This window comes from Leucoraja erinacea, chromosome 8 (genome assembly GCF_028641065.1).
Source record: "Leucoraja erinacea ecotype New England chromosome 8, Leri_hhj_1, whole genome shotgun sequence".
In the NCBI taxonomy this organism is placed as follows: Eukaryota; Metazoa; Chordata; class Chondrichthyes; order Rajiformes; family Rajidae; genus Leucoraja; species Leucoraja erinaceus.
Window position 1 is genome coordinate 23,000,109 of NC_073384.1, and position 27,787 is coordinate 23,027,895.

General features: G+C 42.8%; 1 protein-coding gene across 1 annotated transcript; it reads left to right on the forward strand.

The window, feature by feature from the left end:
• Positions 1–27,787, forward strand: LOC129699437 (keratinocyte-associated protein 3). Its single transcript, XM_055639229.1, has 7 exons — positions 1–72; positions 7,591–7,775; positions 11,753–11,812; positions 17,622–17,822; positions 20,220–20,354; positions 20,702–20,799; positions 26,377–27,787. Exons 1-6 carry the CDS (start codon positions 60–62, stop codon positions 20,789–20,791), a joined length of 684 nt encoding a protein of 227 aa, XP_055495204.1. The 5' UTR covers positions 1–59; the 3' UTR covers positions 20,792–20,799; positions 26,377–27,787.

Below are 27,787 nucleotides of genomic sequence, written 5' to 3' on the forward strand. Positions count from 1 at the left end.
TGGAGGCGGCGGCGGCGGCGGTGGAGGTGGCGGCGGCCTGAGCTCGAGCTCCGGGCGACATGTGCGGCTTCGGTGAGTGTCCGGGGCCGGGGCGGGCGCGCTCTGCAGGGAGGGGGAGGCAGGGCTAAAGCACTTCTTCAATCTACTTTTTGAACGAGGATAGACACAAAGAGCTGGAGTAACTCAGCGGGACAGGCAGCATCTCTGGAGAGAAGGAGTGGGTGACCCTTCTACTTTGGACGAGGAATCGTATCAGCAGTTCTGTCTCTGATGTAACTGCCCTGATCTGTCCCTGATGTTTCTGCTCACGAATGACCCAATGTGCTCAAAATACTGTGATCTCCAAAGCATTGTGTGAACTTTCAAAGAATAACTTTAAATCTTAAGGCAACCCAGTAAGGGAGTGGATCTAGTTGGATAAATCTTTCAATCAGTCGGCGCAGGAGTAACTTTTGTTTACAACATAGGTTACGTATTAACGTTGGATTTCCCAACTTTATGGGAAAATCCCACCTGACCCCTTGCCCGTTTTTGTCCCTCTCTGGGCACATATTTCTCCTGTCACTACCGTCTACCCGCCTCTACCCCCTCCTCCTGCTAGTCTCTTCTCGCACTCCTCCCTATTCCAAGTCTCCAATTTCCCATTTATCCTTTCTCTTGCCCCTCCCCATTACACTGTTTCAACAATATCCCTCCCTTTGTAACCTACCAGGGTGGTTCTCTGAAAAAAGGGTCTCAACCAGAAACGTCACCCATTCCTTATCTCCAGAGATGCTGCCTGTCCCACTGTGTTACTCCAGCATTTAGTGCCTGCTGTGTTTCTCTCGCAATTTGTTTTTCTGCTCAAGATTCAGACGTCTGGAGTCTCTTGTTTCTCCATTTTTCTGGAGTCCACAAGGTATGATTGTCCAAATGGATCCTCACTCTTATTTTGTGGAATTAGGTGACAATAAATTTATAGGTACTATAAGTCTCTCTGCATTCTACATTATTCTTTTTGTATTTTTTGTAAGCTACCTAGCCATAGAGAGAATCAAAGAGTGATACAGTGTGGAAACAAGCCCTTCAGCCCAGCTTACCCATACGGGCCAACATGTCCCAGTCCCACCTGCCAGCATTTGATCAAGATCCTGCTGCAATTTTTCACAATCATCTTCACTACCTGCAAAACCACATACTTTTGTATCATCTGCTAATCTTGCCCTGTATGTTTCTCATCCAATTCATTGATATAGATGACAAACAGTAAAAAGTCCAGCATCGAACCACTAGTCACAGGCCTCCAGTCCGAGAAGCAACCGTCCGCCATCAACCTCTGATTCCTTCCAGGAAGTCAATATTTTATCCATCCAGCTATTTTTCCTTTGATCCCCTGCAATCTAACATTCCAGAGCAGCCTACAATGAGGAATCTTGTGGAATGCTTTACCGAAATCCATATATACAACATCTGCAGTTCTCCTCTCATCGATCTTTTTGGTCACATTTTCAAAAAAACTCAATCGAATTTGTGAGACACAACCTCCCATGTACAAAACCATGCTGACTATCCCGAATCAGCCCTGGTCCATCTAAATACCTGTGTATCCCATCCCGCAAAATACCCTCGAGTAACTTTCCAACTACAGATGTTAAGCTCACTGGCCTAAAGTTCCCAGCATTTTCCCTGCAGCCCTTCTTGAATAAAGGCACAACATTTGTCACCCTCCAGTCTTCTGGCACCTCTCCCGTTTAAAGACCACTTGCACATTTCAACCAGGGCTCCCGCAATTTCCTCTCGGGTTTCCCACAATGTCTTCGGATATATATATATATATGATCAGGCCCTGGAGATTTGTCTACCAGCATACACCATAGTACCTTCAGCACCACTTTGACCATAACACTGACAGCTCTCAAGACACTTCCATTGACTGCTCCAAGTTCCTCTGTCACCCTGTCTTTCTCCTCAGTAAATACAGAGAATAAATACTAATTGATGATCTTGCCCAGCTCCTGCGGCTCTACACATTGACCGCTTTGATTCCTGAGGGGTCCCACTCTCTCTCTAGCTACCCTTTCCCGCCTTATGTATTTATAAAATCTCTTGGGGTTGTCCTTAATGCTATCTGCCAGAGCTATCGCCTGGCCCCTTTTTGCCCTTCTGATTTCCTTTTTTACTTTGCTCCTAAGTTCCTGAAACTCCTCCAGGGATACACTTGATCCCAGTTGCCTTTATCTGTCCCAATCGTCCTTTTTATTCTTAACCAAAGCCTCTATTTCTCTCGTCAGCCAAGCTTCCTTACATTTGTCTGCCTTGCCCTTCACTCTAACAGGAACATGCAAATCCTGAGCTTCTGTCATCACACTTTTAAAAACATCCCACATGGCTGTTGTTCCTTTCTCCTCAAACAACCTGCTCAAATCAACTTGAGCGAGACTTTCTCTCATACCCAGAAATTTTATTCCAAAGAATTAGAATGCTTTTTCAAGTCACAGAGGCATCCACCATGGAACTTCAGCCCACTGAGTTTACACCAACCATCAAACATCCATAGACACAAATCCGGCACGAATCCCTTTTTATTATTCTATCCACACTCTCATCAACTGACCCCACTCCCAGATATTACCACTCACCAAGACACCAGGGGCAATTTGGGCTAACCAACCTACTTGACCTGTATACCATTGGCAGGTGGGAGGAAACCGTAGCACCCTTGGGGAAACTCACACATTCACGGAAAATGTACGAACTCTGCATAGTTTTATTGCGTCAAATTTTTTTAAATGAAGTTCCCTTGTTAACCGAGGAGGGATTAAAATTCTATTGTGCTTTTCTGCTCCTTGCATCTTGCTTAAAGCAAGTAGGAGTAATGAAATGCCTTTCAAGTGTGGTCATCATTTAAATGTAGGCAAGGTCACCACCACTTGGTGGAGAACAGCTCATCCAGAAAGCCTTGAATCTCAGTCTTTTATCAGCAACATTATGGTGACATCAACTACTTGTTTGCCTGCTTTCATGTCCCTAACACATGACATTATATCAAGCAACCATAGTAGTGCAAAGTAAGTCGTGTTTCCGTACTGAGATAGGGTTGTTGTTAAGGTTGTGTAGGGTGTTTCAAGAACCTGATGTTTGATGGAAGATGTTCCTGAACCTGCAGGTTGCAATTCTCAGGCTTCTGTTCAACTTTCCTGATGTGAGCAAAGAAGAGTGTGGCCCATGTCGTATGGGTCTTTGATGAATAGCTGCCTTCTTGAGACAGAAACTCCTGTGCATTCCTTCGATGGTTGGGAGGTCATTACCATGGACCAGCAACGTTCACCACTTTCTTCAGCTTCCTTCGCTCTTCTTAGATTGAAGTACAACTGTGCCGACAATCTGGGAAAAAGGATGTCCCAATGTCTCAAAGAATGGCTAGCTTGGGTGTGGCTGGAAGGACGTCACATCCAGTCAGGCTCACTGGATGGGAGGAAATTTAATAACAGAAAGAAAATCAAAAATGTAACGAGATCAAATGACAAGTGTGTTTTTAGTGAGAATTTTTAATGAGCTGTTATGCAATGTTAAGTGAGAAACGTAAATCGTAGAGATTTGAATAGCTTTATTACTTTACCGAACATTGGAAAGCTGGAAAGATCTCTTGGTCCAGTAAATGCTGTTACTGCTGAGATTCTATGAATGTTCTCTAATCCCAGAAAGGCTGTACCCAACTAAAAGCCCTGTCCCACTGTTAGAGTTCGTTCAAGAGTTCACCTGAATTTTCCCTGATTCGAACTCGAAGATTTACGGTAATGGCCGCTAATAGTTACACTGGGCTCTCGTGGACATTTTTCAACATGTTGAAAATTTTTCACGAGTCTCCCGAGCTTATCGCGTTTCCCGAGTACCTGCCGTTAGCATTACGAGCTGCTAAGAGACATCCCCGAGCTCTGAAGAACCCGCTATGTACATTCCACGTGCTTCCACGAGTCTGATTTTTTTTAAATCCCGGGAGAGCTCTTGAATGAACTCATACAGTGGGACAGGGCTTTCATCAAGTCTCCCTGACTCCTTCAAATCTCCAGGCCTTGCAGCTCTCTGACCTCTTGCTGATTATCATTGCTACAGAACCACTATGTGCTTTCAGATTTCAAGGAATTCCTCTACCACTTTTGTCCTTGAACCCCCTCTCTCCTGTTGCAAACCCAAGTATTTTTTCTTGGCTCAGTTTTGAATGGTATTTGGAAACGTTCCAATAAAAAGCCTGTGGATGTTCTGCTTCATTAGAGATACCAACTAAATACAAGAGATTGCCAGTTGACAAGTGTTCCAACAGGTCAGATTTAAGGTCAGGAACAAAGCAGAAGAAAACTAGTTAATTGGGCCTTTGAAAAGGGTATTTGATGGAGGGGAAAATAATTTGCTTTATCAGAAAATAACAAGAGGACATTGTCCTTAGAGGTGGCATAGATTTGATGGATAACTGGCTGCATTCTGTGGTGTTATGCTCTTATGGTTCTGGGAAAGATTTCAATCATGGCTATTTTCAGTTCTGTGTGGTTACCTACATGATCAGACTTAAATAATTGAAGACATTCTTGACAGCAACTAGGAATATTCATCAGCTTTTCATTAAAGGGAATAGAACACAGGCTGGGAAATCTATATACACCTGTTGTCTTGATTTCCGTTGAGTGAATAATCGCTTTCAAAAATCTTGGGCCCATATAATTAGATCATACAATCATCCATGAGTTGCTATGTATGGTGCCTTCGACCTTGGTAAAATCCTAAAGTCACTTCAGAGGAAGGTGGCAGAGAGCAGGACCAAGCCTCGTGGGTTTAGAGAGCTTTGGCAGGTCAGAGGGGTGTGATATGCAAATCTGTAAGGATTCAATTAAAACAATGCATTTGAAGTGTTAAGTGAGAAATTGATGAATATTAATGGTGATGCTAATGTTGTGCTATTACTAACTTTCAAGATGCAAAATAATTACAAGGCATGATGGGGAAGGTGTTCTGCTGGAGCCAGTATATGATTGTGCAGTTTGAAACATTCACTGTATTTGTTGTTTTGTGTTGCTCCAAAGATGGGGGCCTGGAAGGAGCCCTTAGTGCTGAGCTGTTGGGATATCACCTGGAGACCAAGTGTGAGAAAATGTGGAGCCTAATTTTTAGCCAAGGCAGCCCTTTGTTCTACAAAGCAAGGCTACCATTCTAAAGTGCTGAAAGAGATGAGCCATAGAACACAAAAGCCAGAAGAAAGTTTAAGCCATTTTGGCCCCTCAAAATTGCTCTACCATAAGATCAAAGCTGATGCAATCTTGGCCTCTATGTCACTTTCTTGGATTACTCTTTGATGCCCTGTAGTGTTAATTATATGTAATTGAGTGTTAATTCAATGAATTCTGATTTGAAAGAAACTAGTCATGAATCCTATGTGATGCAGATTGGATGTCTTCCATCCCACTAGTTATATTTGAACATGGGAACATTTTCCCTCACTCAATAGTGCAAGGGGGATAGGATAACTGAAGAATTTACCATCAGTGGTGTGGTGAAGAACCTTGAAAACAAAGATGATGCGGGAGTCAACGCTCCGAAGATTTAGATTTATTATCGTCACGTGTACCTAGGTACGGTGAAGGATTTGTTCTGCATGCTATCCAAAAGAGATCAGATATAACATACATAAATACAATCAAGTGGAGCATAAATACAATAGATAGAGCAAACTGAAAGATACAGAGTGCAGAATATAGCTCTCGGCATTGTAATGCTTCCGTTCCATAGACAAAGTCCAATACCCACAATGCGGTAGCAGTGAATTGAACCGTACCCTAGCTTATGGAAGATCGTTCAGAAGCCTGATAACAGAGGGGAACCAGCTTTTACTGAATCCAGTGCACGCTTTCAAGCTTCTGTACCTCTGCCAGATGGGAGCAGGGAGAAGGAGGAATGGCCGAGGTCAAACCTCCCTCAGTGTTTATGTTTCAATAAGATCACTTCTGATTCCACCAGTGGGACGTCTTTGATTATGTTGGCTGCTTTTCCAAGGCAGCGTGAAATGTAGATGGAGTCAATAGTATGGAGTTTGGTTAATATGACAGCTTTAACAATAGAGGCACAGAACACAAAAACGTGGCCGTTTTAAATATTTATAAAGTACCGTTTAAAACCTCAGTTGATATTTTTTAGGCATCACATTTAAACAGAAATGTACCTGGACCTTGATGTTGTGGGATTAATTTACTGGAAATGGGTAAGGATGAGAATTTCAGTGGCATGGAAAGATTGTAGAAACTTCCTATCGCCAACCACAGATACTGCCTGCCTACTGATTACTTCCAGTTTATAGCTTTCATAGTATTGGAGAAACTAGTTTTCTCTCATAATAGTGACTTGACAAAGAAGTTCAAAATTATGAATCCCAGGAGGGTTGATAGCCAGATTGCATAGACCAAATCCAAACTCCATCCTCGATACTAGCCTTGAAACACAAGCCATACCTCTGCTCTTCCCATTTCAGATCCTTGTAGATTTGTAGATGTATCAGCACTTATGAAAGAGCCATCCAGTTAGCTCCACTTCTCTCTCTCATAGCTATCAAAGAGCAGAGCCAACATTGTGGATGCACAGACAATGAATGCATTCAAAACTAAGATACATCGACTTTTGGGTCACAATGAAAATTGGGAATGTGATGATAGGGCAGCAAACTGATTTGAGCAGAATGTCAGGCACAACCTAATGAACTGTGGAACAAGTTCAATAAAGCCTACACCTATTTCTTATCTTATTGTAATAACAATATGGGCCTATAAAATAATGTGTCCAAAGTATGTGACTAGAGTATTACAATACTGAAACTAATGCACAGCCCAAGAAAAGAGGTGTTGGGGATAATTGATCAAAAACGTTGAGATTTTTATGCTTCACCTGAAAAGATTGTTTGGATCATATTACCTCATCTCTTCACGGAAGGTGATAAAAAGTGAGGTAAAGTGATCCAACAATGCTTTCAGTTTAATCAATTATCTGTACACTCTTTCCAACTTATATTCCATCCATTGCAGGCAACATGGCCTGCTCTACATTTGAAACACAAAATGCAGATATGATAATAGCACCATTTTTGTTCATTGCAACATCCAGCTTCTATTTCATTGTTTTTGTACTTCACATTCTTGGTGTCTGACGCAACCAGATTAATATAATAATAATAATAATAATAATAATAAACTTTATTTCGGACTCAAGGTCCAGACAAGGGGCAACATTACATTAAAAATGTATTGCATATTAAAAAATATCATAAAGTACATATAAAACTTAGTATATCACATAAAAGCATCATGAATTGTATATTAAGAAAAAAAAACAAAAACACAATACATGAATTAAAAACCAGAATAAAAGAATGATCAATGTCCTACAACGAGACAACGATACCGGTGTCTCCACAACTGGGATTTGTAGCGTGTAGAGCTAAACCTTATGTTTGACAAGACCACAATAAATATAGTTGGGTAGAATAGTGGGTTTGGATCAAATGGGCCGAAGGGTCTGTGTTACTGTACTGTTCAACTCTATAACTGAAGTGGATGTTCTCTTCTGATCCAACAGATAAAGTGAGTGGCCCCCGGCAGTTGATGACGAAGGGCATTGCGCTGATTTTTATTGGGCACATCAACTTTATCATTGGCGCAATTGTCCATGGTACAGTCCTCAGGCACATTTCAAAGCCCAAGGACCATTTGACTATAGAGTATTCAGTGGCCAACATATTTTCTGTCATCTCTGGTTTATTGGTGAGTCCTTTTTGTTTGCTTTATCATGGCAGTGATTTATCTTCCTGCATGGTGTACAGTTACATTTTTTGTGTGAATAAACCAATGCCAATACCAAGAATTGATTTCCTACGGTCTCGTGAAATGCTTTCATGATCCTAATATGTCAGAATTGTTTAAAGCCAATGAAATACAGTGTTTTCATTGACGGGGAAAAAAATGGGCGGACTATGTATAAACACCGCTGCAATTTATACATGGTGAAACCAAAATGTATAAAAATGGCTGTTAATAAAATCTGACAATGTGCACTTTAACCACATGTGATTTTTTCTTAAGTCTTAAATTGTGGTGCACAGAGGCCAATAAATAAATGATGGGTTTTTATCCCGAACATTATGGAGGGCACTGTATATGGTTTTAATTCTAATCATGTATTGTATGATTTACTTGGAGAGTATGCAAAACAAAGTTCTTGACTGTACCTCAGTACATGTGACAATAATAATCCACTATCCACACTGGTTCTTGTACAATGAGCAAACCATTTGGAAGCAGGAGTGGTTAATATTGATCGTGTGAATGATTAATCGACAATAGGTGCAGGAGTAAGCTATTCAGCCCTTCGATCCAGCACTGCCATTCACTGTGAATCCATCATCCACAATCAGTACCCCATTCCTGCCTTCTCCCCGTATCCCTTGACTCTGCTATCTTGAAGAGCTCTAACTCTCTCTTGAAAGCATCCAGAGAATCTGCCTCCATTGCCTTCTGAGGTAGAGAATTCCACATTCACAACTCTCTGGGTGAAAAAGGTTTTCCTCATCTACTTTCAAAATGGCTTACCCCTTATTCTTAAACTGTGGCCCTTGGTTCTGAACTCCACCAACATTGGGAACATGTTTCCTGCCTCTACCATGTCCAATCCCTTAACAATCTTACATGTTTCAATAAGATGCCCTCTCATCCTTCTAAATTCCAGTGGATTCAAGCCCAGTCATTCCATTCTTTCAACATATGACAGTCCTGCCATCCCCGGGAATTAACCTTGTCAACCTAAGCTGCACTCCTTCAATAGCAAGAATGTCCTTCCTCAAATTTGAAGTCCAAAACTGCACACAATCCATGTGTTCTCACCAGGGCCCTGTACAACTGCAGAAGGACCTCTTTGTTCGTATACTCAACTCCTCTTGTTAGGAAGGCCAACATGCCATTAGCTTTCTTCACTGCCTGCCGTACCTGCATGGTTAATTTCAGTGATTGATGTACAAGGACACCCAGATCTCGTTGTACTTCCCCTTTTCCTAACCTGACAGCATTCAGATAATAATGTGCCTTCCTGTTCTTGCCACCAAAGTGGATAACCTCACATTTATCCACATTAAACTGCATTTGCATCCTCATAGCATCCTCTTCACAGTTCACGCTGCCACCCAGTTTTGTGTCATCTGCAGATTTGCTAATGTTACTTTTAATCCCTTCATCTAAATCATGAATGTATATTGTAAATAGCTACAGTCCCAGCACTGAGCCATGTGGTACCCCTCTAGTCACAGCCTGCCATTCAGAAAGGGACCCGTTAATCCCTACTCTTTGTTTCCTGTCTGCCAAACAATTTTCTATCCAAGGTACACAAAGAAGCTGGAGAAACTCAGCGGGTGCAGCAGCATCTATGGAGCGAAGGAAATAGGCAACGTTTCGGGCCAAAACCCTTCTTCAGACTGATCGGGGGCGGGGGTGGGCGGGGACAAGAAAGGAAAAAGGAGGAGGAGCCCGAAGGCTGGGGGATGGGAGGAGACAGCAGGGGGACTGAGGAAGGGGAGGAGACAGCAAGGACTAACAAAATTGGGAGAATTCGATGTTCATGCCCCCAGGATGCAGACTCCCCAAACGGAATCTAAGGTACTGTTCCTCCAATTTCCGATGCTGCTCGCTGTGGCCATGGAGGAGACCCAGGACAGAGAGGTCGGAGACGGAGTGGGAGGGGGAGTTGAAGTGCTGAGCCACCGGGAGGTTTGCTCTAATTTTTCCAACTAATCTCTTATGTGGGACCTTATCAAATGCTTTCTGAAAGTCCAGGTACATTACATCCACTGGCTCTCCCTTGTCCATTTTCCTAGTTACATACTCAAAAAATTCCAGAAGATTAGTCAAGCATGATTCCCCCTTCGTAAATCCATGCCGACTCGGACCGATCCTGCTATTGCTATCCAAATGTGCCGTTGTTGTTTCATGTTTTATAATTGTCATTGCTGTTCCACTGTCATCCCTGCTAGGGTATCTTCCCAGTCAACTTTGGCCAGCTCCTCCCTCATGGCCCCATAGTTTCCTTTGCTCACTGTAATACTGACACTTCCCATTTTCTCTTCTCCCTCTCAAATCTATATAATTAAAGTCTCATCTTGACCACTTCCTGTTTGCGCTGTATATTGGTTTTAGAAAAAACACTACCATATATCGTAATGATTTTTGGCCATCTTACTCACAGTCCTCCACTGCTGAGCAGGCCCCGAGAATTTTTCCCATCAATGAAAAATAAAAAAATTATGAGTATTTAAAAAACTTTGAGATCCTCTCACCTGTCAATCACCGCGATAAAGGTGGGGGGGGGGGGGGGGTGGGGGGGGGGGGGGGGGGGGAGGGGGGGCAGAACTATAAAACCCCGGATGCCTGGACGTGACTCAGTCACTCTGCAAGATCATGAGGGAGAGGCCACGACTCTCATTCTAAGCTGTGAATCAACTGAACTGCGAGTCTGCAATGTACTTGCGATAAATGATTTGTTAGCCCTTAATGACATTTCCATGAGTTGTTTGGCCTGCTGCCCTGACCGTGCTTGAAACTGCAATGTTTTATTAGGTCGGACTGTGTTTGAAAGGAATACATGCTCTATTAGATCCACAGTCTAGTTGTAGATTAAAACTTATCATATTATCATACCTAGTGGCTCCTTTATCTTGAGTTCCCTTATCAAATCCGGTTTATTAGACGACACTAAATCCAGAATTGCCTTCTCCCTGGTAAGCTCCAGTACAAGCTGCTCTAAGAATCCATCTCGGAGGCATTCCACAACATGGGGACCAGTACCAACCTGATTTTCCCTGTCTACCTGCATGTTGAAATCTCCCATAACCACCGTAGCATTACCTTTGCTACATGCCAATTTTAACTCTTTATTTCTACTTGTACCCTATATCCAGGCTACAGTTTGGGGACCTGTAGATAACTCCCATTAGGGTATTTTTACCCTTACAATTCCCAAATTCTATCCATACTGACTTTACATCTTCTGATTGAATGTCACCCCTCACAAGGGACTGAATTTCATTCCTTATGAACAGAGCTACCCCACCCACTCTGCCCACCTGTCTGTCTTTTCGATAGGACGTATACCCCTGAATATTCAGTTCCCAGTCTTGCTCCTCTTGCAGCCACGTCTCTGTAATTCCCACAACATCAAACTTGCCAATCGCTGAGCCTCAAGCTCATCCACTTTATTTCTTATACTTTGTGCATTCATATACAAAACTTTAACTTCAGTATTCACCTCCTCTCTCACACTGGTCACTATTGCTCTTATCCCTTCTTGAACTTTCCTTCCCATTAATTCGGGAGTCTTTTGTAACTTTTCCTGTACTCACTTCACCTATAACTCCATCCTTATACTCCCAATTTGTCAACGTATGTGCACATAATCAGTAACCAACAGATACCCAGGAGTGGCAAACTTGACCACTGACACCCATGAACGTTAACTGCCCTTTCTTGTATTTTTGGCTGTGGGTTTGCATTATATTCTTGCTAGCAGAGTTCTCCTGGCAAGATTTACTAGAGTTACGTTGCAAGGTTAACTGCTTGAGAGAATCCAGGGGGTCAGGAATACACGTACATCTGTGTATTTGCATCCACAAATTGTGGTTGAGGTTCTTCAGGCTCTGACATAATTGCTTCAAATCTCTAGGCATGACTAATTTTTGCTTCTGTTTTAAATTCTACAGAGTATTGCAACTGGAATAATTGCTATCTTAGTCTCCAGAAACCTCCTCAAAATAAAGCTGGTAAGTGGTTACATGTTTCCTGTGCATTCAGGCATTTTATGAAGGTGTGATGTTGATTCTGTGTATCCCAATCGCAGTAACTGATGTTATGCAACATTCTGCTGTTTGAATAACATTTGGGCTCCTGGATCGGTGACTAGTCAGATGAGTTAATGTTCTTATCTCTACTACAGACTGCTGCAAAGCAATAGCCTCTTATTACTTGAATAACGAGCACTGTGCATTCTACTCCTTAACGATAAATTAGTTCCCTGTTGTCGAGTTAAAGTATATCATTGTTTTGATGTGTGTTTACTTTTAGATTTGAGAAGGAAGGACTGATTAGGTATGATAAAGTGTGTGTTCCAAATTTGTCAACTGCTTAAAAGCTCTGATTGTTCCAGTAATCCATTCTGATCAGATTGTCTCTCCAAACAGTGTGTAATCTTTGCTGATGTATACACTGTAGCCGCCCTCTGTATCAAAGTTGGTTCTTCTTTCTCTTGGTGAACTTTGGCACTTTTCATTTCCTGTCTATCAGCCAGTCGTATCATCTCTCATTCCGCCCTCCCAACTTTGCTAAATCCCTGCTACTTTTCTTCTCTCATACAACCAATCCAGCCTAATATCACAATCTTACCACTTCCCACAAACTCCCTACACTTCTTTCACCTCAGCTACACGCATCTCTGCCTCTGTGCCGATTTTATATCCAGCACCTGATATCTCACCCAACCCCCCAGATAACCAATCCAGCCTAAAATCACAATCTTATCCTCCCCACTCCCCTCCCTACATTCCCTACATTTATTTCAGCTCATAGCTACACCCTTTCTGCCTCTGACTGTCCTATTACCAGCACCTGATATCTCACCAAAACCCTTATCTTTAATCTTCCTACAATGACTCAGTGCTCTCTTCCATTGAATCAACGACTCTTGCTGTCAGTTTACTTGCCATATACAGCCTTGAGCTGGAAACAACACAGAAAACATTGACAAAGGTATTGCCAGGACTCGAGGGCCTTAGTTATGGGGAGGCGAGGGCCTTAGTTGGCCAGGCAAGGACTTTATTCCTTGGAGTATTGGTAACTGAGGGGTGATGTTAGATGTGTATAAAATCATGAGGGCAAATAGCTAGGTTTAATGCACATGTCTTTTTCAAAGCATTTGGAATCAACAAATGGAGGCATGGGTTTAAGGTGAGAGGTGAAAGATTTAATGGGAGCCTAATGGGCAACTTTTTCAATCAGAGGATAGTATGTGAATGGAATAAGCTGCCATAGGATGTTTTTGAGGCATATATTAAAATAATATTTAAAATACATTTTGATAGATACATGGATAAGAAAGGTTTTGAGGGACATGGGCAGATAGGATCAGCCTAGTTAAGGGGCTGTCCCACTTGGGCGACTTAATCCGCGGGTTAAGAAGAGTGTCTTTGACCTTCAAGCTCGAGGGCACTCGCCTGGAAAACCTCGAGCTGGATCGACCGTCCACATTGAAACCGCGAGCTGAATCGACCGACCGCACACACGCACACACACATCGCAAAAGCGGGGGAGCTCTGTTTGAAATTAAGAGAAAGGTAAACGGTTGCACAGTGTACGGAGGTCCTTTAGAGAGCACGAGGGGGAGAAGGGGGGGGGGGGGAAGAAGGAGTGGAGATACTTTTAAGAAGTATAATAAAGTTTAGCGGGCATTTTACATTACCGGTCCGTTTCCCTGGTCCTAAAAACTCCATTGAGCCAATTAAAATGCCCGGTCAGCGAAGGAGATTGCCTACGGCTGCTCTCGACTGCCTGTAACTAAATAACAACCCCACTCCACTGCACTATGAGTCAATAAGAACCATGCCTACCAAATTTTACTTGTGGAAAATTTTTCAACATGCTGAAAATCTTTCCGCGATTTAGCTGAGGCCACGAGTATTCGGGAACTTCCCTCGAGCATGAAGGAGAGTTCCAGCAACCTCATAGGACCTCCTAGGACCACGTGTCGACCATGCTGCGAGTTTGAAGGTCGAAGACACTCTTCTAAACTCGCAGATTAGGTCGCCCAAGTGGGACAGCCCTTTTAGACATCTTGGTCATCTAGGACGAGTTGGGCGAACTCTATGGAAAGGAGTCCATTGTATCGCAGTTTGGGCAAAGCAGAGTGAAGTGGAAGTTGCTTGGGGAGGATGTTTAGATAGATTAGATTAGATTAGATTCCTTTATTTGTCATTCAGACCTTTCTGTCTGAACGAAATTTCGTTGCCTGCAGTCATACATATGATAGTAAACAACAAAACACACAATAAGCACAAATTAACAGCCACCAGGATGTTGTCATCTGTGTGATGTTTCAGTCAAACTAATCTAGGTGATGGAGCAGCATGAAGTGGAGGTGACAGTATCAGTGATTATTGCCATAGTCACACCTTTAGCGCACACTTCTTTACTTCATCTTCTATCTTGAGACCAGCTCTCTCCGTTGTCATCCCTCTCAGCCTCTCGAGCTTTCTGACATCCATTTGATTTGGCTGAAATTCCAGACGATGATTGGTGCATCCCAGCACTTGCTTTTTTAGGAGGAGCGGAGGAGAAACAATCATTTGCTGAGGAAGAAAATAAACATAAAAGCAAATAAATTAACACCTTTTGGCATTGGTCTTGAGTTCAAACAAATTAAAAATGTAATTATGTTTAATATTTTATCCCAAATGAACTGTATTCCATGGCTCACTGATTATGAAGCTTATCCCAGCCATTGGGACCAACGATGCAGAAATGGGCCATTCAATTTGCCTTGACTAAGAAGACCATCAAGTACCTATCTGAGCAGATCTAGTTGCGAGCACTTGGTTCACAACTTTAGTGACTTGGCAGTTCAATTCAAGAGATACTTAAATGTTGTCCTGCCTCCAGCAGTCCCCCGGGCAGTGCGTTCCTATTCCAGCCATCCTCTGGGCATATAAGATTCTTCCACGTCTCTGATAAACCTCCAGCCTCTTACCTTAAACCTGTGCTCTCCATTTCTCAGCACCTCTGCCATGAGGAAAGCTTTCTATTTTCTATTCTGTTATGCCACTCAGGATGTTTGTACAACAGGTCCACCTTCAGCCCCCTCTGCTCCAAGGAAAACAAACCTAGTCTATCCAATTCCTCCTCATAACTGGGATGCTCCATCTCTGGCAATGTGTTGGTTAATCTCCTCTGCACGCTCCTCAACAAACATAACCTTCCCCTAGAGTGACAAACAGAACTATACATGGTATTCCAGCTGTGACCTCTGATGTTTTATAAAACTATACCATAACCTCCTTGCTATTTTATTGTATGTTCCTGGTTAATCCTGAGAGCTGAGCTGAGGAGGTTGCGCCCTGGTAATGCAGCTGGTCCTGATGGTGTATGTCCCAGGCTACTAAAAGACTGTGCGGCTCAGCTGGCGGAGCCGCTCCAGACCATTTTCAACCTGAGCCTCCAGTCAGGGAGGGTACCAGGTCTGTGGAAAACATCATGTATCGTGCCGGTTCCCAAAGCAGGGCGGCCGACCGAGATCAACAACTACAGACTGGTGGCCCTTACATCTCATATCATGAAAACAATGGAGCGGCCACTCATTCGTCTCCTGAGACCACAAGTCCAGCACGCACTCGACCCACTACAGTTTGCATACCAGGAGAACATTGGGGTGGATGACGCAGTCCTCTACATGCTACACCGGATCTACTCCTTTTTGGACAAACCTGGTGGCTATGTGAGGATTATGTTCTTCGACTTCTCAAGTGCGTTCAACACCATCCAACCCCTGATTCTGAATATAACCATATAACCATATAACAATTACAGCACGGAAACAGGCCATCTCGACCCTTCTAGTCCGTGCCGAACACATAATCTCCCCTAGTCCCATATACCTGCGCTCAGACCATAACCCTCCATTCCCTTCCCATCCATATAACTATCCAATTTATTTTTAAATGATAAAAACGAACCTGCCTCCACCACCTTCACTGGAAGCTCATTCCACACAGCTACCACTCTCTGAGTAAAGAAGTTCCCCCTCAAGTTACCCCTAAACTTCAGTCCCTTAATTCTCATGTCATGTCCCCTTGTTTGAATCTTCCCTACTCTCAGTGGAAAAAGCTTTTCCACGTCAACTCTGAATGACAAGTTTAAGAAGATGAGGGTGGATTCCACGTTTATCTCCTGGATATACGACTACCTGACGGGTCGACCACAGTTTGTCAAGCTGGGGGACAGTGTCTCTGGCACAGTGGTGTGCAATGTTGGTGCCCCACAGGGAACGGTTCTGGCCCCGTTCCTCTTCACCCTGTATACAGCAGACTTTAACTATAAGTCTGACACATGCTACGCACAGAAATATTCAGATGATACAGCGATTGTGGCATGTGTAAGGAAAGGGCAGGAGGAGGAATACAGGAACTTGACCAGTTCCTTTTGTGCCTGGAGTGAAGAGAACTGTCTCATCCTGAACACAACTAAGACTAAAGAGATGGTGGTTAACTTTGGCAGGTCCAAGTTCCCCCTTCAGCCGGTCAAAGCTGCTGAGGCTGACATTGAGGTGGTGCAGACGTATAAATACCTTAGAGTGCACCTTGATAACAAACTGGACTGGTCTGTCAACTCTGACTCCTTCTACAAAAAAGGCCAGAGCAGACTCTTTTTCCTCAGAAGGCTCAAATCCTTCAATGTGTGTAATGATATGCTGCACATGTTTTACAACACTGTGGTTGCAAGTGTTATTTTCTACGCTGTTGTCTGCTGGGGCAACAGCATTAGTGAAAAAAAAACAAGAAGCTGGCCAAACTGGTTAAACGAGCTAGCTCAGTGCTGGAGGGGAGAGTAGACTCTGGGATGGATGTGCTTGAGAGTCGTATGAGGCACAAGGTGCAGGTCATCCTGAAAAACCCCGGGCATCCCCTCCATGTAATTCTGGAGAGTCAAAAGAGTCAAAAGAGCACTCGGAACAACAACCGGCTCCTCTCCCTGCCCTGTAGAACGGAGCGGTTCAGGAGATCCTTCACCCCTGCAGCCATTAGATTTTATAATTCGGACCGCTAGGCTGTAGGGGGATGCATTTTTGCAATTTTTAATTTTTAATTGTTAATTATTGGTCTTTTTATGTATTTATTACTCTCGGGTAGTGTCCACAGTGTATTCTATGTATTTTCTGTCTGCGTTCGTTTTGAATCTGTGGGTTTGTTGGTTGGGGGCTTCTGTACATCTGAATTTCCCTGAGGGGATCAATAAAGTATTATTATTATTATTATTATTATTATTATTAATTGTCAAGTATCCTATATACCTTCTTCAATGCCTTTTCTACTTGTCCTGCAGCCTTCAATTATACTTGGAGTTGTTAGTTAATATTCCTTCGGGTTCTATCATTCATTATGTCTTCCTGTTATTGTGTATGTCCTCACAAAGTGGATCAGCTCACACTTGTGAGGATTAAATTTCATCTGCCATTGTTCTGCCCATTTTGCCAACTAATTGATATCAACATTTAGCCCAAGACCATCCAGATTCAGATTCAATCTTTATTGTCATTGTGCAGTGTACGGTACAGAGACAACGAAATGCAGTTACCATCTCACCCAGAAGAGCGAACATATAAAAATGAACAGTAATATATATATATATGTACAAACAGTAGCAGTAGTGCAATTTTTCTGGGCCCCTATCAACAACAACACCGATTTTGTTCTGGCTGTGTTTGTTGAGGAGGGATCATATCTAATGTATTCCTTTGAATTTATGATGGACCACATTGGAGTTCTGTTGTGTAATGGGCTTGTTGAACTTCTGCCTTTATTTCCACAGCACTGGGGGCTGATGTTAAGCTCTTTGCTAAATGCGTTGATGTCTTTGGCTTGCACGGCTGGACTATTTCTCGCTGTTGTGCTAACGATATCTCAAGGAGGCAGGAACCTGATTTCTGGTTGCAATTCTACAATGGTGCCAGCTAATCCCAGCAAATCAATGATGATGAACAACTGTCCCTTTGATACAACCCGAATCTATGTAAGTAATTAATTAATGATGGACCACATTGGAGTTCTAACGGGCTTGTTGAACTTTAAGAGGATAATGGGGAAAATGTTGTCTTACCCACCAAACCTACTCCATTGTAAGGCTTTGTTTGAGGGGATTCAGTATGTCGCCGAATACTCCCATGCTGCAACCGCTGTTCAATTGCTACAGGAGTTAGCGACACTAGTTCTCCCTTCTCCACTGGTCCATGCAGAAGGGCGGCTGGATGTACCGGTTCCTGTCCGGTGGCAGCCCCGGACTTGCAGCTAGGGTGGGAGGGGAAAGCCCCTCTCCCATTCGCCAACCCCTGCCTCCTCTCTCCTGCCATCTATCCCATTGACTTCCGTTTCTTTGCGGGAACCGCTGCCCAGCAATTCCCGTCGCTGCACCGACTGAGGCCGGTGCTTCGGGTCTGTGTAGAATTGCACCTGCCCTCCCCCACAGTGAATGGGACCCGAATCACTCGGCATCTTCACAGGTCACAGAGCGACGGTTCGCTGCGCCTCTCGCCTTTTCCAGTGGCTGGTGTTTGGCACCGGAAGGCAGCTTTGAATATTATCAGAAGGCGTTTCTGTTGGTTGAATTGGGCTGAAGACTGCATATTGTAATATTTTAATCTCTAGGATATCTTCATGTTCTGACCATCCTGCAGTAAATCCTGCAGTAAAAACAAAAATACAATAAAAATAGAAGGCAGGATGAGTGGACAGATTCAATGGCTTAGGTCGATGACTTTCATCAAACATTTATTCTAGTACTTTGCTTTCAAAATTAAATTACTCCCGCTTTACCTTGGATGTTGGACCTTTAGCTGTCATGGTATTGACACTGGACTGACCGCAGCTTTGGCTAAAACTATTTTCCAATCCTGCTTTCTCATCATATTGGTCAATATGCAAAGAATATTTTGAGCTTGGGGCAGGCTGCATTAAATCAATACATTTGGAGCTGACAGCTTACTGCACTTTGGAGGGCTTTGGATGGCACCAATTTTGGAACCTTTTCTATATCTTCATACAACTCCATTGATTGTACTTTCATAGAAAACAATTAAAGTCATAGTCATATGCCACAGAAACTAATCCTGAATTAGTCCCATTTGACTCATATCCTTCTAAACCTTTTCTAACATGTTCTTGTCCAAATATCATTATACATTGCAGTTTTCTGCATCTAGCACTTCCCCGGCAGCTTGTTTCACGTACCAAGCACCTCTGTGTGGAAAAGATTGCCTTTCAGATCTTCTTTAAATCTTTCGCTGCTCACCATAAATCTATGTCCTCTTGTTTATCCCCTCCCCCCCAACTGGTGGGGAACGAAATAGTGACCATTCACATTATCTATGCCCCTCATTATTTTTAAAGTCTAAGGTCACCCCTCAGCCTCCTTCACACCTGGGAAAACAGTTGCAGCCTAACGAGTTGCGTTTAGGGTTAGGGTAGAATATCAAGTTTAGTGCAGAGTAGAGGTACCTTCTGAGTTACCTAAGTGTCACTTTCCAACAGTGTCATTTTCCAACTTGGAATCAAGTGGAAGGATGAGAACTTGAAACAATCACGATCACAATAATACTTTATTAGCCAAGTATGGTTTGCAGTCATACAAATAAAAAGCAACGGAACGCACAAAATACATTTAACATAAACATCCACCACAGTGACTCCTCCATATTCCTCACTGTGATGGAAGGCAAAACAAAGTTCAAATCTCTTCCCTTCTATGTTCTCCTACGGTCGGGGGCCTCGAGCCCTCCGTTGACAGGCGATCTTCACTCCGGTAGCCGGCGCCGTTTAGGCCCTCCACTTCAGGGCGATCAGTTCCTGCATCGGGGGGGGAATGTCAGCTCCCCTGATCGAACCTCGGGTTGGGGCTGGTCGAGCCTTTCCGTCATTGAAGCTTCCCGACTCGACCTCTCCTGAGACTGCGAGATCTTGATGGTAAGCCCGCAGGCCGCGGTTGGAGCGATCCTAGGCAAGGGATCAGCACCGATGTTAAGTCCATGCCCCACAGTGGGGCTCGGGTCAGTCCGAGGAGGCCTCCAGCTCCATCAATGGCAGACTGCAGAGCGACCGGTGATGCGAACCGGAAAACAATCGCATCTCCGGCAAGGTAAGAAACTGAAAAGAAAGTTTGCCCCTACCCCCCCCTCCCCTCTCCCCCCCCCCCCCCCCCCCCCCCCCCCCCCCCCCCCCCCCCCCCACGTAAAACAAACTGGAGAACAACTTTTAACACACACTAAAAATTAAAAAAAAGACGAAAAAATAGGCACACTGTTGGCGGGGCTGCCAATCGTGGGGTGCCCCTGGTGATGAAATAATCAGTATTTGAGAATTAGTTCTTTGGAGTGCTTTGTCTGGTCTGATGATTCTCTTCTTTGCCCATTTTCAGGACACCACACTGTCCTTATGGATCCCATCGATAGTGCTGTCAATAGTGGAGGGAATCCTCTCCATATTATGCTTTGTGGTGTCAATGATTCTTCGTGGGATTGGCCCCTGTGCACAGAATGACATGGTGGACCGGGTGAGTCAGGGGTTGAAGGCTATGGAGGCATGGGATAGGGCAGAGGATTTGGGAGCAGAGAATGTTATATATTTATGCTTATTTTAACTGTAGGTAGTGGGGGAAGTACGGTATCATTCAAGAGACAAATGCTGTCCACACTTGCATCTTGTTTATTTTCTTCCACACTGTCTAAATTATATTCCTCATACTATTACACGCAGTGTGGGAAGTGAGAGCACAATATTATATTTGAATGTAACTTGGTTAAGTAAATCACACCGAGCCTACAGATCTTATCTGTTCTGCCTAAACTTTTAAAAACTTTGTCCGGAATCTTACTTTTGTAAATCTATGTTGCGAAACAGATCAAGGAGGAAGATCCAACGAAAGGGAAGAAATACAGAGAACTGGAAACTTACAAACTCATCACTGGCAGCCGAGAAATCCAGCTGTAGAAACGTGGGTGAGTGAAGTGGCTTTCCTCGTCAGTCAGACGATTTATTGAAGTTACTTGAGGATCTAACCAATATTGCAAACTCTATTTACAGAACATGGTGTGCTGCAAGGCTCAGTGCTGGGATACAAGTTATTTACAATAAATATTAACGATTTAGACAAAGGAATTAAATGTAACGTCTCCAAATTTGCAGATGACACAAAGCTGGGTGGCAATGTGAGCTGCGTGGGGGATGCTATGAGGATGCAGGGTGACTTGGATAGGTTGGGTGAGTGGGCAGATGTATGGCAAATGCAGTTTAATGTGGATAAATGTGAGGTTATCCACTGGTCATAAGAACAAGAAGCAGATTATTATCTGAATGGTGTCAGATTAGTAAAAGGGGAGGCGCAATGAGACCTAGGTGTCCTTGTACATCAGTCTCTGAAAGTAAGCATGCAGGTGCAGCAGGCAGTGAAGAAAGGTAATATAACATATAACAAATAACAATTACAGCACGGAAACAGGCCATCTCGACCCTTCTAGTCCGTGCCGAACACGTATTCTCCCCTAGTCCCATCTACCTGCGTTCAGACCATAACCCTCCATACCTTTCCCGTCCATATAACTATCCAATTTATTTTTAAATTATAAAAACAAACCTGACTCCACCAACTTCACTGGAAGCTCATTCCACACAGCCACCACTCTCTGAGTAAAGAAGTCCCCCCTCATGTTACCCCTAAACTTCTGTCCCGTAATTCTCAAGTCGTGTCCCCTTGTTTGAATCTTCCCTACTCTCAGTGGGAAAAGCTTATCCACGTCAACTCTGTCTATCCCTCTCATCATTTTAAAGACCTCTATCAAGTCCCCCCCCTTAACCTTCTGCGCTCCAAAGAATAAAGCCCTAACTTGTTCAACCTTTCTCTGTAACTTAGTTGCTGAAACCCAGGCAACATTCTAGTAAATCTCCTCTGTACTCTCTCTATTTCGTTGACATCCTTCTTATAATTAGGCGACCAAAATTGTACACCACACTCCAGAATTGGCCTCACCAATGCCTTGTACAATTTTAACATTACATCCCAACTTCTATACTCAATGCTCTGATATATAAAGGCCAGCACACCAAAAGCTTTCTTTACCACCCTATCTACATGAGATTCCACTTTCAGGGAACTGTGCACAGTTATTCCCAGATCCCTCTGTTCACCTGCATTCTTCAATTCCCTACCATTTACCATGTACGTCCTATTTTGATTTGTCCTGCCAAGATGTAGCACCTCACACTTATCAGCATTAAACTCCATCTGCCATCTTTCAGCCCACTCTTCCAACTGGCATAAATCTCTCTGTAGACTTTGAAAATCTACTTCATTATCCACAACCCCACCTATCTTAGTATCATCTGCATACTTACTAATCCAATTTACCACACCATCATCCAGATCATTGATGTACATGACAAACAACAGTGGACCCAACACAGATCCCTGTGGCACCCCACTAGTCACTGGCCTCCAACCTGACAAACAACCATCCACCATTACTCTCTGGCATCTCCCATTCAGCCACTGTTGAATCCATCTTGCTACTCCACCATTAATACCCAACAATTGAACCTTCTTAACCAACCTTCCATGAGGAACCTTGTCAAAGGCCTTACTGAAGTCCATATATACAACATCCACTGCTTTACCCTCATCAATTTCCCGAGTAACCTCTTCAAAAAATTCAAGAAGATTAGTCAAACATGACCTTCCAGGCACAAATCCATGTTGACTGTTCCTAATCAGACCCTGTTTATCCAGATGCTTATATATATTATCTCTAAGTATCCTTTCCATTAATTTGCCCACCACTGACGTCAAACTAACAGGTCTATAATTGCTAGGTTTACTCTTAGACCCCTTTTTAAACAATGGAACAACATGCGCAGTACGCCAATCCTCCAGCACTATTCCCGTTTCTAATGACATTTGAAATATTTCTGTCATAGCCCCTGCTATTTCTACACTAACTTCCCTCAATGTCCTAGGGAATACCCTGTCCGGACCTGGAGACTTATCCACTTTTATATTTCTCAAAAGTGTCAGTACTTCCTCTTCTTTGATCCTCATAGTTTCCATAGCTACTCTACTTGTTTCCCTTACCTCACATAATTCAATATCCTTCTCCTTGGTGAATACAGAAGAAAATAAATTGTTCAATATCTCCCCCATCTCTTTTGGCTCTGCAGATAGCTGTCCACTCTGACTCTCTAATGGACCAACTTTATCCCTCGTTATCCTTTTGCTATTAATATAGCTGTAGAAACCCTTTGGATTTACTTTCACCTTACTTGACAAAGCAACCTCATATATTCTTTTAGCTTTTCTAATTTCTTTCTTAAGATTCTTTTTACATTCTTTATACTCCTCAAGCACCTCATTTACTCCATGCTGCCTATAATTATTGTAGATCTCTCTCTTTTTCCGAACCGTGTCCAATTTCCCTTGAAAACCATGGCTCTTTCCAATTTTTACTATTTCCTTTCAACCGAACAGGGACATAAAGATTCTGTACTCTTATAATTTCACCTTTAAATGTCCTCCATTTCTCTTCCACATCTTTCCCATAAAACAAACTGTCCCAATTTACTCCTTTTAAATCCTTTCGCATCTCCTCAAAGTTAGCCTTTCTCCAATCAAAAATCTCAACCCTAGGTCCAGTTCTGACCCTCTCCATAATTATATTGAAACTAATGGTATTGTGATCACTGGTCCCGAACTGTTCCCCAACGCATACCCCTGCCACCTGACCCGTCTCATTTCCTAACAGGAGGTCCAGCACCGCCCCTTCTCTAGTAGGTACTTTTATGTATTGCTGCAAAAAACTATCCTGCACACATTTTACAAACTCCAACCCATCCTGCCCATTTACAGAATGTGTTTCCCAGTCTATGTGTGGAAAATTTAAATCTCCCACAATCACTACCTTGTGCTTACTACTAATATCTGCAATCTCCTTACATATTTGCTCTTCCAATTCTCGCTCCCCATTTGGCGGTCTATAATACACCCCTATAAGTGTTGCTACCCCTTTCCCATTTCTCAGTTCCACCCAAATAGCCTCCCTGGACGAGCCCTCTAATCTATCCTGCCAAAGCACTGCTGTAATATCTTCCCTGATAAGCAATGCAACACCTCCACCTCTTGCCCCTCCAATTCTATCACACCTGAAGCAACGAAATCCTGTAATATTTAGTTTCCAATCACAGCCCTCCTGCAACCATGTTTCACTGATCGCCACAACATCATACTTCCAGGTGTCAATCCAGGCTCTAAGTTCATCCACCTTTCTTACAATGATCCTAGCATTAAAATATACACATTTAAGAAACCCACCTGCTCTTATTCTCTGTTTATTGTCTTTTTCTTCTCTCTCCCCTACATTTTGGGTCAGAGTGCTACCATTCTCTGCCTCCTGCCTTACACACTGACTGCTAGCCTTCCCAATTTGAGTCCCTCCCCCCAACCATACTAGTTTAAAGTCTCCCCAGTATCCTTTGCAAATCTCCCCGCCAGGATATTGGTCCCCCTCGAGATCAAGTGCAACCCGTCCTTTCTGTACAGGTAGCACCTTCCCCAAAAGAGGTCCCAATGATCCAGAAACTTGAATCCATACCCACTGCACCAGTCCCTCATCCACGCATTTATTCTCCACCTCGCTCCATTCCTACTCTCACTGTCGCGTGGCACAGGCAGTAATCCTGAGATTGTTACCTTTGCAGTCCTTCTCCTTAACTCTCTACCTAACTCCCTAAATTCTTCTTTCAGGACCTCTTCTCTTTTTTTACCTATGTCGTTGGTACCTATATGTACCACAACCCCAGGCTCCTCTCCCTCCCATTTCAGGATTTCTTGGACAGTTTCAGACACATCCCGTAATGGCACGTTGGCCTTCGTTGGCCTTCATAGCGAGAGGATTTGAGTATAGGAGCAAGGAGTTCTACTGCAGTTGAGCAGGGTCCTGATGAGACCACACCTGAAGTATTGTGTGCAGTTTTGGTCTCCTAATTTGATGAAGGACATTCTTGCTATTGAGGGAGTGCAGTGTAGATTCACCAGGTTAATTCCCAGGATGCGGGACTGACATATGATGAAAGAATGGATCGACTGGTCTTATATTCAATGGAATTTGGAAGGATGAGAGGGAATCTCATAGAAACATAAAATTCTTAAGCGATTGGACAGGCTAGATGCAGGAAAAATGTTCCTGATGTTGGGGGAGTCCAGAACAAGGGTCACAGTTTACGAATAAGGGGTAGGCCATTTAGAACTGAGATGAGGAAAAAAAGTTTTCATCAGAGAGTAGTGAATCTGTGGAATTCTCTGCCACAGGAGGCAGTGGAGACCAATTCAATGGATGTTTTCAAGAGAGAGTTAGGTATTGCTCTTGGGGCTAATAGAATCAAGGGATACGGGGAGAAAGCAGAAACAGGGTACTGATTGGCCTACTCCTGCATCTATTTTCTATGTTTCTGTTTCGAACATGGAACATGCCCTTTGGCCTGCAATGTCTTTGCCAAATAAACTATCCCTTCTGCCCACACATAATCCGCATCCCAAACATTTGCGCTTGGCCTGCTGGATCTCCCAGTTGTTAACTATTTGAACTCCCCTTCCCATTCCTGACATTTCTGTCCAGAGTCCCCTCCATTGTCAGAGTGAGGCCACACACAAATTGGAGGAACAGCACCTCTTATTACACTTTGATAACTGGCAACCCCACTGTTTGAGCATTAAATTCTTCAATTTTGGGTAACACCACCCCCTTTTTTGACTCTCTTTCCTGTGCCCCACCTATTTCTCCAACTTTCCCACCACCCCCCACCCCCGCATCTGTGGGGAGTGAAGCAAAGCTACATTTCATGTCAATATCTTCTCATCAGAAGTTTTTGAATGAACGAACATAAAAGATTGGAGCAAGAGCAAGCCGTTTGGCTCCTCAAACCTGCTGCATCAGTTATCAAGATCATGGTTGATCAAGGCTGGACCCAAGTAAAGATTTTGGTCGTGCCACGAACTGCCAAAGATCCTTAGTTCAACTTGCTCCCTGTTCAAAAACCAATCAATGACAGGCTTTTAACCCCCTAATTCTATCTGCTCTAACCTTCATGACCAACTTTCTTTGTAGGACCTTATCAAAAGCAGTTTGAAAATCCAAAGACATCACATCCGTTGGTTCCGCACTTCTTGATGCTATTAGTCATATCCTCAAAGTACTTAAGGAAACTAATTTAATCAAATATAATCCATGCTGTTGGAATAAATATGGTTATTTTTTTCATGATGTTCTGTTATTACAAGAGGTCAGTCGTTTCCTTCTTTTTTTTAATTGTGGGATCACATTTGCAATCCTTTAATCCACATGAACAAATCTGGAATAACCAAAGCATTCATCATCTCAATTGCCACCTCTGTCAAAACACTGGGATGTAGTTACTAGTTTGATGTGATTTATTGGGTTTTAATTCCACCAATTTGTACATTTTTTGAGTTTCTATCTTAAAGGGATAAAAGTAATTAACCTAAATTGTTGACTCTGTTTCTCTCTCCACAGATTTTGGCTGATCCACCAAATGTTTCCAGCATTCTGTTCACACTTCAGATTTGCAGCAAATTTTCATGTCTGTACAGATTTTTGAGTTTAATTGTTAATGATGGTTCTTGAAAAAACAATACAGGTACTACATTAGAAATTTTTAAAGGGGATAATAGGTTTTTAATGAATATCTATTAAAATATCTATTGGTTTCCTTGTACTCTTTTTAAACATTTTTTAAATAATCCTTGGATTAGACATTGCGGTCATTAAAGTCCAAGAATCAAACATCAGCATGGCTATTCAAGTATTAATTCTTTAAATCGCTGTTACTTTGAAGCCTATGAATGCCTCTAATATTGATCTTTGATGAATTACCATTGTATTTTATAGATTTTTGTCTGTAATTTTGTGAGTTAGTTTCCTTCCCTATCCTCATTAATTCCACATCTTTCTCCCCTAACTTTTCTTGCTCCCCTACACCCCATTATATATTTTTCCCATTGTGTGTTAAAGCAGAATTTGTGGTGTTCCTGTTGTGGTATTTATCTTTCGTAATCACAGCAACATTTGCTGTGGTACTTGCTTAGTAGGGCAAATGTAATTAAACTGCAGTAATTTGGAATATTTTCAGTTGTCAGGGAACTAGTGTGGCATTCTTAGTGCTGAGTTAAGATGGCAAGAATTGTTTCCAATTATTGAGATTCCTCCTTGGTGTTGGGGATTTTGTCTTTATTGCAAGAAACATAGATTACCTGGGGAAGTGGTCCTCATTGTAATTGTATAAGGGTTTGGGGAAACTAAACCTGGTGGGGTAAGTAACGTTTGGTCTCTGCACCTTGGCGTCAGTGTGGTATCGATTCACTGGTTTCCTGGGATGAGAAGAATTCGACTCTACAGGTAGAATTAATCTGTGATCTAATGGAGCTAACTTCTATGGGGGATTGATGTGGTTCATCTGGGACGCCCTAAAATTATTCCTTTTAAGAAAAGTTAATGAGTCACCCTGCTGGAGCATTGGGCTTGCATGAGGGAGTTATTAAGAAGTGAAGTGGATGAACAGGTTTCTGGGATTCATGTCTGCTGATTTGGATAATCAAGGTGGGTAAAATAATTCCAGGGCTAGGGAGGAGAAATGAACGCATCTGGGCGGGGTGGTGAAAAGTGTACATACAACAGTTCCACTTCATCACAGACTTAGAGCAAAGAGTAAAACGTTTCCAAAGATGATGCCCAAGTTGTGAGGTTTATTTGACTTTATGAAATTTAATTTAAAGACAGCCTTTTATACAAAGCAGAAGCAGGTATTAAATGTTGGTTCTGTTTACTTTTTTGTTGCGCATGTACTGTTAATACAAGTCATTGTATGCCTATATTGTATTAAATGTCACTGTTTTATTATCTTTCAAATAAAGTTTGCTGATAGATT